Source organism: Staurois parvus, unplaced genomic scaffold (genome assembly GCF_062004578.1).
Source record: "Staurois parvus isolate SC_StPar_1 unplaced genomic scaffold, SC_StPar_1.0 ptg000715l, whole genome shotgun sequence".
NCBI lineage: Eukaryota > Metazoa > Chordata > Amphibia > Anura > Ranidae > Staurois > Staurois parvus.
In genome coordinates this window covers 5,338,327-5,355,559 of record NW_028318511.1, presented here as the reverse complement: position 1 = coordinate 5,355,559, position 17,233 = coordinate 5,338,327, and the positions used below count along the sequence as shown (strand labels likewise).

The 17,233-nt window shown below is 42.1% G+C and overlaps 1 protein-coding gene across 1 annotated transcript in view; it reads right to left on the bottom strand.

Annotated features, from left to right (window-relative positions):
* LOC149445626 (uncharacterized) overlaps positions 1-17,166 on the bottom strand; it is a 70,257-nt gene extending 53,091 nt beyond the window's left edge. The window contains exons 1-3 of the mRNA XM_089653509.1: positions 17,133-17,166; positions 13,605-13,697; positions 50-2,437 (exon numbers count right to left, since the gene is read on the bottom strand). Coding sequence (XP_089509635.1) covers positions 50-2,437; positions 13,605-13,697; positions 17,133-17,166 — 2,515 coding nt within the window. The remainder of the gene's footprint in view (positions 1-49; positions 2,438-13,604; positions 13,698-17,132) is intronic.
* Between the last annotated feature and the right edge of the window lie 67 nt (positions 17,167-17,233).

Below are 17,233 nucleotides of genomic sequence, written 5' to 3'. Positions count from 1 at the left end.
GAAGTAGAAGTAGGCGTTGATGTTGTGGTTTTAGTGGTAGTGGGTGTATGTGTGGTCTCTGTTGTAGTTGGGGTTGTCTTAGTAGTAGAAGTAGTTGTGTGAGTGGTTGAAGTTGTAGGGGGTGTTGATGTTGAGTGTGTTGTTAATGTAGTGGTCTCTGAAGTGGATGGTGTGTGAGTGCTCATTGTTGTAGTTGGCATTGTGGTGGAAGTTGTGTGAGTGGTTGAAGTAGGTGTTGATGTTGTGGTTTTAGTGGTAGTTGGTGTATGTGTGGTCTCTGTTGTAGTTGGCGTTGTCTTCGTAGTAGAAGTAGTTGTGTGAGTGGTTGGAGTTGTAGTGGGTGTTGATGTTGAGTGTGTTGTAGATGTAGTGGTCTCTGAAGTGGATGGTGTGTGAGTGGTTGAAGTAGAAGTAGGCGTTGATGTTGTGGTTTTAGTGGTAGTGGGTGTATGTGTGGTCTCTGTTGTAGTTGGCTTTGTCTTAGTAGTAGAAGTAGTGGTTGGAGTTGTAGTGGGTGTTGATGTTGAGTGTGTTGTTGATGTAGTGGTCTCTGAAGTGGATGGTGTGTGAGTGGTTGAAGTAGAAGTAGGCGTTGATGTTGTGGTTTTAGTGGTAGTGGGTGTATGTGTGGTCTCTGTTGTAGTTGGGGTTGTCTTAGTAGTAGAAGTAGTTGTGTGAGTGGTTGAAGATGTAGGGGGTGTTGATGTTGAGTGTGTTGTTGATGTAGTGGTCTCTGAAGTGGATGGTGTGTGAGTGCTCATTGTTGTAATTGGCGTTGTGGTGGAAGTTGTGTGAGTGGTTGAAGTAGAAGTAGGTGTTGATGTTGTGGTTTTAGTGGTAGTTGGTGTATGTGTGGTCTCTGTTGTAGTTAGCGTTGTCTTAGTAGTAGAAGTAGTTGTGTGAGTGGTTGGAGTTGTAGTAGGTGTTGATGTTGAGTGTTTTGTTGATGTAGTGGTCTTTGAAGTTGATGGTGTGTGAATGCTCATTGTGGTAGTTGGCATTGTGGTGGAAGTTTTGTGAGTGGGTGAAGTAGAGGTAGGCGTTGATGTTGTGGTTTTAGTGGTCGTGGGTGTATGTGTGGTCTCTGTCGTAATTGGTGTTGTGGAGGAAGTTGTCTGAGTGGTTGAAGTTGTAGTTGGTGTTGATGTTGAGTGTGTTGTTGATGTAGTGGTCTCTGAAGTGGATGGTGTGTGAGTGGTTGAAGTAGAAGTAGGCGTTGATGTTGTGGTTTTAGTGGTAGTGGGTGTATGTGTGGTCTCTGTTGTAGTTGGGGTTGTCTTAGTAGTAGAAGTAGTTGTGTGAGTGGTTGAAGTTGTAGGGGGTCTTGATGTTGAGTGCGTTGTTGATGTAGTGGTCTCTGAAGTGGATGGTGTGTGAGTGCTCATTGTTGTAGTTGGCGTTGTGGTGGAAGTTGTGTGAGTGGTTGAAGTGGAAGTAGGCATTGATGTTGTGGTTTTAGTGGTAGTGGGTGTATGTGTCGTCTCTGTTGTAGTTGGCGTTGTCTTAGTAGTAGAAGTAGTGGTGGGAGTTGTAGTGGGTGTTGATTTTGAGTGCTCTGTTGATGTAGTGGTCTCTGAAGTGGATGGTGTGTGAGTGCTCATTGTCGTAGTTGGCGTTGTGGTGGAAGTTGTGTGAGTGGTTGAAGTAGAGGTAGGCGTTGATGTTGTAGTTTTAGTGGTAGTGGGTGTATGTGTGGTCTCTGTCGTAATTGGTGTTGTGGAGGAAGTTGTCTGAGTGGTTGAAGTTGTAGTTGGTGTTGATGTTGAGTGTGTTGTTGATGTAGTGGTCTCTGCAGTGGATGGTGTGTGAGTGGTTGAAGTAGAAGTAGGCGTTGATGTTGTGGTTTTAGTGGTAGTGGGTGTATGTGTGGTCTCTGTTGTAGTTGGGATTGTCTTAGTAGTAGAAGTAGTTGTGTGAGTGGTTGAAGTTGTAGGGGGTGTTGATGTTGAGTGTGTTGTTGATGTAGTGGTCTCTGAAGTGGATGGTGTGTGAGTGCTCATTGTTGTAGTTGGCATTGTGGTGGAAGTTGTGTGAGTGGTTGAAGTAGGTGTTGATGTTGTGGTTTTAGTGGTAGTTGGTGTATGTGTGGTCTCTGTTGTAGTTGGCGTTGTCTTCGTAGTAGAAGTACTTGTGTGAGTGGTTGGAGTTGTAGTGGGTGTTGATGTTGAGTGTGTTGCAGATGTAGTGGTCTCTGAAGTGGATGGTGTGTAAGTGGTTGAAGTAGAAGTGATGGTGGGCATTGATGTTGAATGTATTATTGATGTGGTAGTTCTAGAGGTGGTGAGTGTGTGTGATGTCACAGTTGTCTCTCGTGTTTTTGTCATCGTAGGTGTTGTTGAGTATGTTGTTGACGTTGAAGTTTCAGTGGTGAACGTAGGTGCAATCACTGTTGGAGTAGGAGACACGTTTATCGAAGTAGCTGATGACTCTTTTGTGGCTAGAAGACAATAACAAATTTCTTAAGGATCATGTTTATAGAATTTTAGTGGGCGTCCTAGGTTACAATAAAACCTGCATTTGAAATTTTACATAGTTCTTGCTGTTAAGTTTGGAATTGGTACAGAGTTTGGTGTGATTGTATTGTCATAGTTTAAAAGTACACTGTTGGGATGCTAATATTTTCTGTTTCAGTTTGGTTTACCATTATTGCTTTGCTGTATGTGTTTTTTAGAATGAGCTTATTGTCTTTTATCTCTAATGGTGCCATACTCACTTTGATAAATTATTTATTTCTTTTCTGATCAATCTTTATAATAGGAAGAATCAGTCTACAGTTGACAACCCATTCAATCAATGTGACACACACAGGGAAGTAGATTTTGATTGATTGTGAAATACGATTGTAAGTAATCAATTGCATCTCTGTTATCACCATGCAATATCATAATTTGATTGATCGAATTCATGAACAAAGCAACTCATTGCTGCTGATCAATGCAGCACAATTGATAATTTTCCAGCCTTGCCAATTGACTCAGTTTGGTTGAATTCTATCTAATCCGAGTCTAAAGCAATTGGAAGGGAAATTATCCCTTTACCGTCGTTTGCCAATTTGATTGTTTTGACTGAATGGCACCAATGGCATCAATGAGATAATAAAAGCGAAGCGTGTATGACTACCAATAATGTGTATAACGAATAGTAGTTATTCACACTGTATTGTTGAATATATTTATCTACTCATCCAAGTAGTTTCTGCAGAGCTAATTACTTTTAGGAAAAAAACTAGTCTTTAAAACTGCAGGATATAAACATGGTGATTGGATCTAATTTCACAAACGTTCACCATCTTGTCCTTGGAAAATTAACATCTGCCTTGACACATTCCATGGTGGTTGTATTAAAGTTACGTTTGGTTTTAAATGCTAGAATATGTTCCTGCCAATCATTACAACTGAGGAAGCTACTTAGAAGAATAATTAAATGTCTTTAAGTAACTTTTGTTCTTGAATGCTTACCAATATATATTCTTAACTAGAAAAGCTCCAATTTCTGGTGAAATTGTGTGAAGTGTTCTTGTCTCCACCAGTAGTCTACAACTGGAGTGGGCGGAGTGGCTTGAGTAACTGTTGTGTGGTTGGAGTAACTGTGAAAAGGTTTTGTCAGCTCCCACTAGTTTTGAACATTCCGCCATTCATTCCTATGGGACCAATTTCACCACAAAAAGGCCTATATTTTGTGAACCATTCGGCGAAACGTTCCACAAAGTAATAGCACACCAATCGGGAACAATCTGCATGTTTCGGTATATTACTGTCTATGTAGCGTAAAAACTGTGGGAGGAGTTAGGGTGGTAAATTTGGCTATAATAATAAGAATATATATGTGAGATAACAGTAAGTGGTCTTGCCATGCAAGAACACTTAATAATATAAAAGCTATAGAGTTAGAGTTTCATTTTCTAAGCACAGTTTCACTTTTCCTTTTAGGATATTACCTAAGTCAGAGTTTTGTTTTACTAGTGGGGGAGTTTGTCTCCAGTAGCAAGTTCTCCTCCCTCTTCCACTCCCTACATCTTTGGCTGTATTGACAAATCAGATTGCAGGTAAATACCAGTGCAATTCTCTGATCACTCACCCCCACCAATCCCCCTCCAATCAGATTTGCATGTCTTTCTGCTTCCATCAGCCTCCTACAGCCTTTTTTTCATGGATCCTTGCTCTGCTCCTACCAGTCCCCTGAGATCCTGTACTCTCTCCAGCCACTTACTTGGATGAGGAGAGGAAGAGTGCTACACAACAGCAGCAGCCTAGTAGGGACTAAAGATGAGCTTGGGCATCCTTTGAACATACCTCAATTGCACATCAAAATCATGTGATGCTGGTGATGCCAGTGCCCTTATATGGACTTTTGCCCATATTTAACCAATGGCATTTTGACTTAATGTGTTGTCTTTGTTTACATGCATTGATGGACCAGGAATGACCCAGCTCACAGATGATTGGATAAAAAAATTTACTTTTTTGATGTTCAGATAGAGACATGTTTGGAGGACAGTAAAGCTCATCTCTAGTAGGGAAATTCCTCTGACTGCTGCACTTCCTCCCTGCACACAACCCTCCCTTCCCCTACTGATATTTCTCAGTCAGCCTGGATGCTTCATAGAAGTGCCCCCTCTTTGCACAGAACCTGCCCCTCTCCCTGCTCACATAGCCAGGGATACAGCCCAAGAGTCCTGACAGATTACATTGTATTGCCAGGACTCAGACGGTAGGAGACCAGAAAACAAGCAGCAGAGAAGCCTTGTGGGCTGAACGAAAGAAATCACTCGATAATAGTGTGGATGGACAAATTTTCAGTGCTGGTTCTTTTGTTCTGACAGCTGGCACCTCCAGCTGGTAGAATATCCAAAGTGTCTGCATGTGATTGGTTGCAGGAACTGCCAAACAGAACCTGCATGTGATTGGATGCAAGCACTGTTGGGCCAAGGATTTCTGCCTCGCTCCTTTGACAAAAGTAGAGTTTTGTCGACTTGGTTGATGCCAACATGGAATGAATTTGTCCAATTCGATCTGTGTATGGCTAGCTTTAGGTAGTCTGTCATCCCTTTTGTCATAATCTCTAGCAGTGTGAGTGGGGAAAGTGGCGGTTTCTGTGCTGGGACGGAGCTCTCCTACCCATATCCAGGTTGGCTGGCAGCATCTCTGGAGCTGCTGCTTAGTGCATCCTACCCCTCTAAACCTAACTCCCCCTCTTATAATTTCAGGCTGGTCACCATCTATCACCCAACCTCCCCCTCTTGCAATATTAGCTCCCCGCCAACAACTATCACCCAACCCCCACTTCTGCAATGTCATCCAGCACCCTCCTGACAACCACTATCATCCAACCGCATTTCTGCAATGTCAGCCACCCCCCTCCACTATCTACCTATCTACCCATCACCACCTTCTGCTATGTCAGCCAGCCTTCCGCTCACCTTCCCGCACTCTCAGGCACTTTCTCCCACAAGCCTTTTTTCAAGAAATGTCTTCCAGCCTGCCTTGCTATCACCCAACCCCACCTCCTGCAATGTCAACCAGATCCGTTGACGGCATCACACAACCCTCCCTCCTCCAATGTTAGCCAGACCACCCTTGTCCAAACACTATCACCCCACACTTTCCCGCTCTCTTAAGAAGCCAACCACTGCACCCCCCCCCAACACACACACACACACACTGGTCCTGTAGTCCAGTTATCCCATTATCCACAATAATGCACCCCCTTTCTCTCAGTACCCATCATGTCGCACCCCCACTTCTTTAAGACTCCACTGCACCTACAGCCCTCTTTCGCTCAGCATTCAGTGCAACTGTATACCTTTATTTCTCACCCATCATGCCTGCACGCCCCATTTTATAGCATGTACTATGCTTGCAGATATATTTCTTTTATCTTCAAGTATGCTTGCATCCAGTATTACACCACTGTGCTGCCTCTCTCAACTGCATCTGTGCATTCTTAACGCCACTCTCACCAGCACACCTGGTATTTCTTAAGATTGCCTCCAAGAATTAGCATTTGATATTTGAAAGGCCATATGCCTAGGGTGGCAGGACTCACTCACTGTACAACAGTGGAGCAGTGTTGTTACCCTAGGACAATAATTGTGTTAGGACTACAGATTGCATCCCCCTCTTCATAACATATGGAGGAGGTGTTCTGTATTCTACAGAAGTGAACTGTAAAGGGCTGACTATGATGTCTGAAATAACCATGCTGATTGTGCAGAATCAACAGAAATGTTTTGCAACTATCATATAGATATAAAATAAAATGCTTTTAATTGTTTATCCACTTGAGCTCCGCAAGAGTGTACTACATTCATGACCAGGCCATTTATGCTATTCTGCACTGCATTACTTTAACTGGCAGTTGCACGGTCATGCGACATTGTACCCAAATTAAATTTATATCTTTTTTTTCCCATACAATAGAGCTTTCTTTTGGTGGTATTTGATCACCACTGGGTTTTTTATTTTTTCTTCAAAAAACTTAAATTCCTTCATAAATTTAGGCCACAATGTATTCCGCTACATGTTTTTGGTATAAAAAAATCCAATATGTATATATTAATTGGTTTGCTTGAAAGTAATAGCATCTACAAACAATGGTATATATACTGGAATTTTTATTTATTTATTTATACTAGTAATGGCAGCGATCAGTGACAGAGTGGGACTGCGGCGGGCAATCTGACACTAACTGATTCTTGGTGGGAACTGACTAACTGCCACTGACATCTCCAGTGACACTAATACAGAAATCATTGCTCATAATATATACTGTCACTGTACTAATGACACTGGCTGGGATCAAGGCAATCAAGGGGTTAATTGTGTGCCTAACAAGTGTTAATGTGTGTATTGTGTGCTGCTATTTACTATTGGTGGATTTGATTCTTTTCCCTGATTAGCAGGGAAAAGAAACAAAGCAATCGTTCCCTCTGTATAGAGCCCTGTGTTGTTTGCCAACACAGAGCTCTAGGCTATGATTGGACACAGTCATTCAGCAGGTCCCATCATTGAATCAATGGTTGGGATTTGTTGATGAACTCCCGCTGTGTCAAATCACAGCAGCGTAGGCGGGCGGGGGAGCGTGCCCGAAACTCGGAAGCAGGTAGAGATGTACCAGTACGTCACAGTGCCTGTAGCTGCCACCCTATCTCAGTACATGTACTGTGGTAGGTCGTCAAGCAGATATTTAACAGACCGAAAGGGAGCAGATAGGAGAACTTAATTGCAAGGGTTTACATACACTTTACAGGCCTCATTAATACTGGCAATGGCATACATGTGTTTACAAGACATTTCCAAATGCATGCAATGAGTTTAAATAGCTTAGCTTACACTGTTTATTTACTTGCTTAAGGAATTTTAGCTGCGTTTAGAGAAAATAGAATTCTGTGCGTCCATGGGCAGATTAGATACTGTCAATGTATCTAAATGCAAATACATTTAAATGCAGGAGCATTTGATCCAGGAAGCATAAAAATTGTTTAACGCAAATATAAAGAGGCAACACTCAATCCTATGGACTTGAGGAGGCTGGAATCAACAGTGCCCAGGTGCGAATGTCTCCACATTCTTCCAGACAATCCATCTAACAGAGTAGAGCCTGCAACTCAGTGGCATCAATAACATATATTTTGATTGACTCCTTGCTAAAATACAGTTAAAACACAGGCTTATGCATTTCGGCTATATAGCCTTACTCATAGCACTCTGCTATGACTAAGGCTCTAAAGCTGATACACGTAATCCTGTCTTTTAGCTGGATTTTACCATGTAGTCAGTAAAGATATATGTCTATGGATGCCACTGAGTTGCTGGCTCTACTCTGTTGGATTCAGGTGTCCTTTATGAAACTGAGATCAGCACCGATCCTAGGAATCGGTGCTGATCTCAGATCATTAGTGGTTTAGGAAATCGATGATCAGCGGAGAACATGTTCTCCACTAATCATCTCAGCACACAGATGGCCAGTGTATGAAGGAGCGATGTCAGCCCTTCACTGGCTGTCTGTTCTCCCTCCACATTCTCCAGCCCAGAGGTGGAGGATCAGGAGAACCGCAAATGTAGCAGCGGTAATTTACCGCTGCTTAGTAAACAGTGTTTTACTGATCTCTTACTGGAATCTCACGAGATTATAGTAAAAGCAGCCGTTTTCTAGCATTCAAAGCATTTGTAGATCGCTTCTCTCCTCATTCGGGGAAGCGATGTATACCTCTGCATAAAAAGGCATTCAGAGGAGAACTGTCTCCTCTGAGAATGTCAGAGAACCGAGCAGCAGTCATTTACCGCTGCATGATAAAAGGACACCAAAGTTTCCTTACACCTTCCAGGTTATGTCTGCTGCATATAAACCAATGCTAGTGTAATTGTAGCCTAACAGCAGGTTCACATCATTGCACGGTGGTTTGGCTGCAGTGTAAATGTATGTGTGGCTTACCTGCAGTTTTAGGTGTGCTCCTATTGAGTTCTATTAGGCTGTGTGTTTTCATGAAAGTGCCCCAAACTCCTGCATGCTGTATCTTCGAACATGCACAGTCTAATAGAAGTCAATGGGAGCGCACCTAAAACTACAGGTAAACCTCGCACTGCAGCCAAACTGAAGTTCACAGTGGGAACCCGCTCTAAGTACTATTTAGTGCAGAATGCATAAGGTTTCAAGGTAGTGCTTTTGTAGTTGCTCTTGCTTGTAATACAAGGTACGGTATCTATGAATGAAGACTTCTGCTTCCTCTGCTCTTTCTCGTAATCACCACAACCCCTTCCCTCTTTAACCCTCATCCATTGAGTGCTTCACCTGCTTCTTCTATTGCTATCTTCTCACCCCTACTACAGTATAGCCAAGTGGAAAACCGGCATACGTTATGCAATTGTTTGATATTTACTACTGGAAGATGATCTCTATGTTTCCCTACAACATAGTTTTTCAAAGTTTCCATTGTAAATGTGATAAACTGAAAAAGGTCCACAGTCTATTTTGGAACTCTACATCCGTACAACAAAGAAAATTCTCATTTTATAAAATTCTCCACAAAGCAATATTTCTTGGATTTCTCCATTTACCACCTTTGTTAAAGCCAAATTGAGCTTTCATTTCAAATAAGCTAATGCATTTCAGATGCATCAAAACAAAAAATGTTCAAAAACATACAGTTGGTTTTCTTTAGAAAGCAGCTGCAGAAAAGAAATGCCAGGCCTGTGCGAGCATTCTGCAGAGAAAAACCCTTCCTTTCTGTGTCAAAGCAGTGGTCTCTCTGCATATGTCTGATACACCCCCTGCTAAATCAGTCATTTAGTTCTGCAATCAGAAAAAGATTGTCAGATGTCTGTAGAGAGACAAATGTGTAGGCAGGTGAGGGCTGTAGTATATCCACCAACCTGAAGGTGGCACTGTGCCATTTCTTCAGTCTTTCCGGAGACCATTGAGAACTAACTGTCCCCTGCTATGGGCTCCAGGCAGCCATCTTAGGGAGGATGGCCTATCTTATTGGATATTGAAATCCTGTGAGATATAGGTGGCCGTCTTGAAACAAAATGCTATAAATAAAAGATTCTGCTTCAATTTGGTGCACCTACAGTGTGGGAGTAAGATATGGGTGATCAATGATGGAAAGGTTTTTCCCTTACAGAGCGTCCTGCTGGCAGCTGGATATCTGCAAGGACATTTGGGGATGGCAGTGTGAACAAGCTATATCATAGACCCCTCCTAGATACAGTATGTAATCCTCTGGGATTTTGTTGTATGCAAGTGTCTGAAATATTACTTCTGGAAAGTGCCTTGTGGATGTACAATGCCCTCTTCTACCTGAAGAAGTGTGTGACCTGCAACATACAGTATGTAGTGCAGTTTCTACAATATAGATAAGGTTTAGGTATCCACATGTGTTTACTCAATTCTCAGGTACACTGGTTCAATCCCACCTCCTAATGCTTTCAAACACAGAGCAAGGGTCCCTCTTTGCAGCATGCTGACAAGGGACAATCTTTTCTACTGTGGCTGCTTTCTAAAGGCTCATGTTGAGAGGCATTGTTTTTCTGCTTTTGGCACGTATACAGAATGCACATAAAAAGCAGGTCAATAAAATCCCATTGACGCTAATAGAGTAGTATGCATAGCAATTCAGTGGTTGTGTTTGACCTCTTTTGCACGGTGCTGCATTTCTTTGAGCACAGCATGCCCTATTGAAATACAGTTGGACTGCAGGCAAAGCAGGACAAATGCATCTTTTCCTTGTCAAATGCATGTGTTTGAATAGCAAACACAGTGCCTGACAAGAATGCCCTTCAACATGAGCCCTAAGAAACTGTAACATTTTTAACAGTTGATGTTTGATGCACCTGGAATGTATTTGGCTAATTCAAACTTAAAGGTCAGCTGGACATTAAACAATTCTAAAGTCTGCTGTCACCATGCATGTAGATTATTGTATAATGTTCTTCATATCTTACCATTTTTTCTGAAAAGAAATAATACAAAGATACAAAATACAGTGAATAAAAATACACTATAGGAAAATGTTCACAGAATTCCAGCTTTAATTTACAAGAGGGTGGTAGCCAATAACTGCAGAAATCTAAGAGACTAAAGCTGATAAACAACTGAAGTTTTCGTTAAGAGATGAATAAACTGAATAGACTTGGATCTCAGTATGAACATAGCCATAACAAATGGCATACTTATAAGCCCTGCAGCCTTAGGGGTTTGTTTAAAGTAGTTGAATACTGAGATGAATTTGCCACACAATAAATTACTCCACACTGGGTTATCTTTAAAAAAGAAGTATGGCCAAAGCTTTTTTTGGCCATACTTCTCTTGTGGGTCATAGGAGTACAATTCATTTTGTTGTCCTGTTACCCAGAGTCAGCTTATAGCGGGCTATTGCTTGCTATCAGCTGACAGGGCACAGCCGTGCCATGCCAATATTGTCAGGATCCACTTTGCCTTTCAGTGCCTGACTGAGAGCCATAAACAGCTACCTGTCCCTCATCTGTCCGGCATTCCAGCAAGCACTGGAAGGGCAGAGAAGAGAGCAGTGATTGACAGTCATTGCTTCCTGTTCTGAGCAGCCTGAGAACTGAGCGATAATTGGCTGTGTGATTGCTCAGTTCTTGGTCCTAGAGTTGAAGAGGCACACCTGCAGCATCACACAAGTGCTGCAGCATGGAGGTGAGTATGTATATTTTTTTTTAAAAAGCCTATACTTCTCCTTTATTTGATTATATTTATTTATATTATTGTTTATCATACACAATTGAGTAATATGTGCTGGTAAAAGTTCCTGTAGTAGTTATCAAATCACCTTTTGACAGCTATTTTCATAATATATTGAATGAACTCCCTTAACTCATACATCAACTGTATGTCATTAAAACAAGGGATCATATAAAATTACTAAAAGTGTATTATATAGCCAAAACGTTTTGTTCTATAAAGTAGGGAAGGATTTAAACTCTTTAAGTTTATTTTTTGCTGCCTGTCCCCCACTGCAGAGATTTACCCTCTCTACAGTAAGAGATATCCCCATTTTAGTAGTCACAGTAACAGTTGTCTACCTTGGAAGATTACACATTACCTCTTGTTCTGGTGACAACTGTAAAATGTTGGATTTCCCACCACTTTCTGTGACAGAAAGAGGTGGAATCTATGCAGCAGAGACATAGACCTTAAAAAATTTAAAATTTGGCAGAAGGTCTAACTACTCACTACTGTTGAAAAATAACATGTTTTGACTACACAGTACATACACTTTCAGACCCCTTTCATAAGTAGAGCATCTGTCCATTGATCCCCTCCTGAGCAGAGTGGATGAATGACAGGCCCATGTCAGCTCTAGTTTATGCAGAGCGGACATGGACAGAGACCACTCTGCTCTATGGCAGCCAGGAGTAAACGGACTGTCTGTCCATTTACATCCAACTGCCCTCCAATCAACCTAGACAGAGGGGGACAGATGACTTTCAATTTCTTTAGTAGACTGGATCAGATTGAAAGTAGGTGGGTGTAAACGGATAGGGAAAGGGAAAAGCAGCGCTTGGAGAGTGGCAGGAAAGGGAAAGGGCTATTGAAACAAAGATGTAATACTACTATGAGCAAAAGAATATGTATTTATTATATATAGTCCATGTATTGACCAGATGAAAGTTTAGGAACAAAGTCCAAATACACTCTTTGGGAAAGCAGCCAGCTATCAGAGCAGAAGCAACTCTAGGAAGCAATATAGGAAACACAGAGCAGTGCTTTCTGAGTGTAGTATGAAAAAAAACAATTTAATAGGATACAAAAAACTGTCAACTCACAGAAAGAAAACAATCAGGTGCAAGTCCATTTACACCCACGGGGCCATAGCAATACATAGATCATTTGATCAGGTCCATCTGAAAAACCAACAGGCAGACCTGATTGGATCGCCCATGCGAAAAGAGCCTAAAACACTAGTTGTGTCACTTGTTGAATTAAATTAGCAATCATAGTTAGAACAGACTAACTTAACACATTTGCTGAATGCAGAATTTGCTATAGAGGAAGGTTACTTAGCTACAGGCCTTCAGGTCCAAACAGGGGACATCATTTTCAGAAAAACATAGAAATTCCACTGGCTAAGCCTTACATTGCTTCATTCTGTTAATTATAGAAATCCTAAAACAGTGGAAGGGTTGTGCCCCTTTTTTGGACAGCATAGTCATAGACCATTGACTTTTTATGATCATATGACAATATACCATAGTTATGAACAGAGTGGAGAGGGATTAGAACACCTGTCAGGGTTTTATTGCTGTCTCTGCCCTCATCAGGGAGTTTCACCCTCTATTTGTCATGTTTACCGTTTTCAAAGTAAAAAGAAAAGTGAAAGAAAATCCCAATTTTTCTGTTGTCCCCAGAACAGTAATAATGGGAATATATTCCAATGGGGACAATAGCTGTGGTGACCCTGATGTCAACCTCACCTTGGAGGGATTTTCTTGTACTTCCTGTTTTGGCTATGGGACAGGAAGTAATGGGAAATCTCCCAAATGGGATGCTGATGGCAAAAAAAACCCTGACAGGTTACTGTAGCAAAATTGAAAAACAAAGTTTTGCCTTTAGTTCTGCTTTAAGCCTGGTTTGCCATTTGAGGAAGGATAGATGTAGAAGTTAAAGGATATGTGCACCTTCAAACAACCCCCTACCCTTACCAAACTATCTTTCTGAAACTCAAATGTGCCATGGGCTTGACTGTGCAGTAGCTCCCTGTAGATTTCTATAAGACCATTTCTCTGCAGCACATTGTAGTGTATTGCCGGCCATACATGTATTATTACAACCACTTAATATGTTGGGTCATTTTAGTGAAGCTTTCTTACAAAAAATAATTAAAATAAATAGGCTGTTCGAACAATAGATGATCAATTCCTAAAAAAAAATAATGATTATTTGACTGTGGGTAAGTGGAATAACCATTTATTATTAGGTGTATGGCCAGAAAAATGGGAAAATGAGAAATGTGTGTCTTTGTTTAATCTCTGATTAAACAGGTGTACATGTAAGTGCTATTTGCCTCCTGTAAAGAAGGATAATATTACTGAACTGGGTGATAGTAGTATGGAAAGGGGGTGAATATGTAGTGTACATACCTGTGCTTGAACTTGATGTTGGAGTTGTAGAATGAGCTGATGTAGTGGATACAGGTGTAGTAGTTGGTGCTGGTGTTGTGCTTGTTGGCTCACCTGAACATGAAATAGGAGAAAATTTAAATATTTTGAAATAAGAATATGGCTATCGGTATTTTCACTTTCCATAAATAATATAATGAATGAATACCACCCTAAAATAATAAAAAGTAAGTCACTTTTGATTATTGTATATTTTATTTTGCCCAGATCTGAGAACTGACTGGCACAAATTCTATTTGGCAAATCCTCTAGGCTGCCACTGCTGTTAAATGTCAGAAATTGACGTACACCCAACTGATTCCAAACCAGGCAACATTTCATGCATTGAAGAGGAGATATATCCATCCCAACCAATAATAGTTATAGGTAAAAAAAATGTGGCTTCACCCAGGTCTTGTTCCTGGCTCTTTGACTGGTTGTTGTCAGGCAGGACAATGTCCATAAGATGTGTCCTCCTGAGAATAACTATTGACGCCAGAGGTGTCTGCTGCTTGTCCCCGTGGGGTTTATTTACTAAATTGGGGAGTGCAAAATCATGCTCACTCCTGCATAGAAACCAATTAGCTTTTAACCTCAGCTTGTTCAATTAGGCTTTGGCAATAAAACCTGGAAGCTTATTGGTTTCTATGCAGGAGTGATTTTGCACTCTCCAGATTTAGTAAATAAATCCTCATGTGTCGTGAGCAGCAGTCCTTGTAGCAAAGCAGAAATCGTCAGTAACCAGCAACCTACTGCCTGTAACGTGCACTGAGTTGCCTACAGTCCCAGGAGAAGGGGTGGATCAAGGAAGGCCAAAGATTATTATCTAAACAGAAGGGGCGCACACAGTTACAGCTTCCTGCCCGAAACACTGACATGTTTGCAAGTATAAAAGTTGGTTGTGGGATATGACAGCAACTGAAGAATGTGTAGTGGCTGCAGTGTGATTTATACAGCTAGACCAGCAATTCTGAACCTCTTTAATATGGAGGAACTCTTGAAATAATGTTCCAGTCTCAGGGAACCTCTGCTAAGAATTACTGCACTTACAGCTCATTGTACATTAGTGTGACGATCAAGAATGCTCCTTACATTTGTGGTTGGTGGGAATACTCTCCCCCTTACCCATAGCTAAAAAAATAATTGATTTCAGTGGCAAATTATTTGAGTGGATTGTGGTATATACTGTTGGGTGGTGGTTGTATACTGCTGGGTGAAGGTGTGTATTACTGGGTGGGATCGTATACTGGGAATAGTACTGTTAGGTGGGGAGGTTACACTGCTGGGTGGAGGCTGAGTAGCAGCCTAGGTGCAATAGTTAGGAGGTCAAATTGTGGTCAGGAGCTGAGAGGCTCTGCAGACCAGCTCTCTGGAATTTCCCCTGCTCTAGATCTTTGGAGTATGGTCCAGAAGCAGAGGGCTGGGGAGTGGCTGGCCTAGGCTCTTGGAAGATCCTAGCTAATCCCCAAAAGGAAGCTTGGAAAAGGGCAGGGGCAACCTTTGAGAGTTACTGAGCCTGCTCAGCTGCAGGAGGGAGAGTTCAGGTGGAAGACAGAGAGAAAGATGTGAGGCTGAAGGCAGGAGCCTGGGAGGGGACCCAAATGGAGAGAGGGGCTCATCTACAGGCAGTGGAGCTGGAAAGGAAGAAAGCTCAGAGGTTCACTGACCCCCAGAGTGAGGACCACCTGTACAGCGAGGAAAGGAGCTGCCCAGCTAGAAGGCCTGGTAGCATCCGCCAACCCAGCAGTGATACAGGAGAGAATTTGAGTGAGTACCCCTGCACCTCCTGGGTGGATAGGGGAAAGAGCACTCTGGTGGGAAACCAGATTCACCACCTACAGTTGCAAGAAAAAGTATGTGAACCCCTTGGGATTACGTGGAGTTTTGCATGAATTGGGCATAAAATGTGCTCTGAATGTCATCTAAGTCACAACAATAGAACACATTCTGCTGAACATAATACTACACAAACATTAGATGTTGCCATGGTTTAATTGCACATAACATGAAAATATTCACAGTGCAGGGAGGAAAAAGTATGTGAGACCCTAGCTTAATGACTTCTCCAAGAGCAAGTTGGAGCCAGGAGTAAGCCAACCTTGACTCCAAACAGTGTGATGATATTGGATGTGTTGCTGAAAGCTGTCCTGCCCTTAAAAAACACACACCTGTTTTGGGTTTACTGGTTTTAAGAAGCACGGTCTGATGTGAACCATGCCTCGCAGAAAAGAGCTCTCAGAAGACCTACGTTTAAGAATTGTTGACTTGCATGAAGCTGGAAAGGATTAAAAAAGTATCTCCAAAAGCCTTGATGTTCATGTGTCCATGGTAATACAGTCTACAAATGGAGAAAGTTTAGCACTGTTGCTACTCTCCCTAGGCGTGGTCGTCCTGTAAAAATGACTGCAAGAGCACAGCGCAGAATGCTGCATGAGGTAAAGAAGAATCCCAGAGTGTCAGCTAAAGACCTACAGAAATCTCTGGCACATGCTAACATTTTTGTTGACACATCTACAATAAGGAAAACATTAAACAAGAATGGAGTACATGGGAGGACACCACGGAGGAAGCCATTGCTGTCCAAAAAGAATATTGCAGCACGTTTGAAGTTTGCAAAAGAGCACCTGGATGTTCCACAGCACTACTGGCAAAATATACTGTGGACAGATGAAACCAAGATTGAGTTGTTTGGGAAGAACACACAATACTATGTGTGGAGAAAAAAAGGCACAGCACACCAACATCAAAACCTAATCCCCACTGTAAAACATGGCGGAGGGAGCATCATGGTTTGGGGCTGCTTTGCTGCCTCAGGGCCTGGACGGATTGTTGTCATTGATGGGAAAATGAATTCCAGAGTTTATCAAGACATTTTGCAGGAAAACGTACGACCATCTGTCCGCCAACTGAAGCTCCGCAGAGGATGGGTGATGCAACAGAACAATGACCCAAAGCATACAAGTAATTCAACAAAACAATGGCTGCAACAGCACAGAATACACCTTCTGGAGTGGCCCAGTCAGAGTCCTGACCTCAACCCTATTGAAATGCTGTGGCATGACCTTAAGAGAGCGATTCACACCAGACATCCCAAGAATACTGCTACACTGACACAGTTTTGTGAAGAGGAGTGGTCCAAAATTACTCCAGATCGTTGTGCAGGTCTGATCTGCAACTACAGGAAACGTTTGGTTGAGGTTATTGCTGCCAAAGGAGGGTCAACCAGTTATTAAGTCCAAAGGTTCACATACTTTTTCCTCCCTGCACTGTGAATGTTTACATGTTATGTGCAATTAAACCATGACAACATCTAATGTTTGTGTAGTATTATGTTCAGCAGACTGTGTTCTTCTATTGTTGTGACTTAGATGACGTTCAGAGCACATTTTATGCCCATTTCATGCAAAACTCCACATAATCCCAAGGGGTTCACATACGTTTTCTTGCAACTGTATCTGGGACTGTCCATTTCTTAAAGAAACAGGCACCAGATCCCCTGCTCAGGGATACCTCCAGATTCCTGGATGAAGGAAGAGGACTTCATCTAGGGTCTGGGGTGGTACATTGGGACACACTGGCTAGCTCTCCAACAGAGACTGTGCTACGTGTGG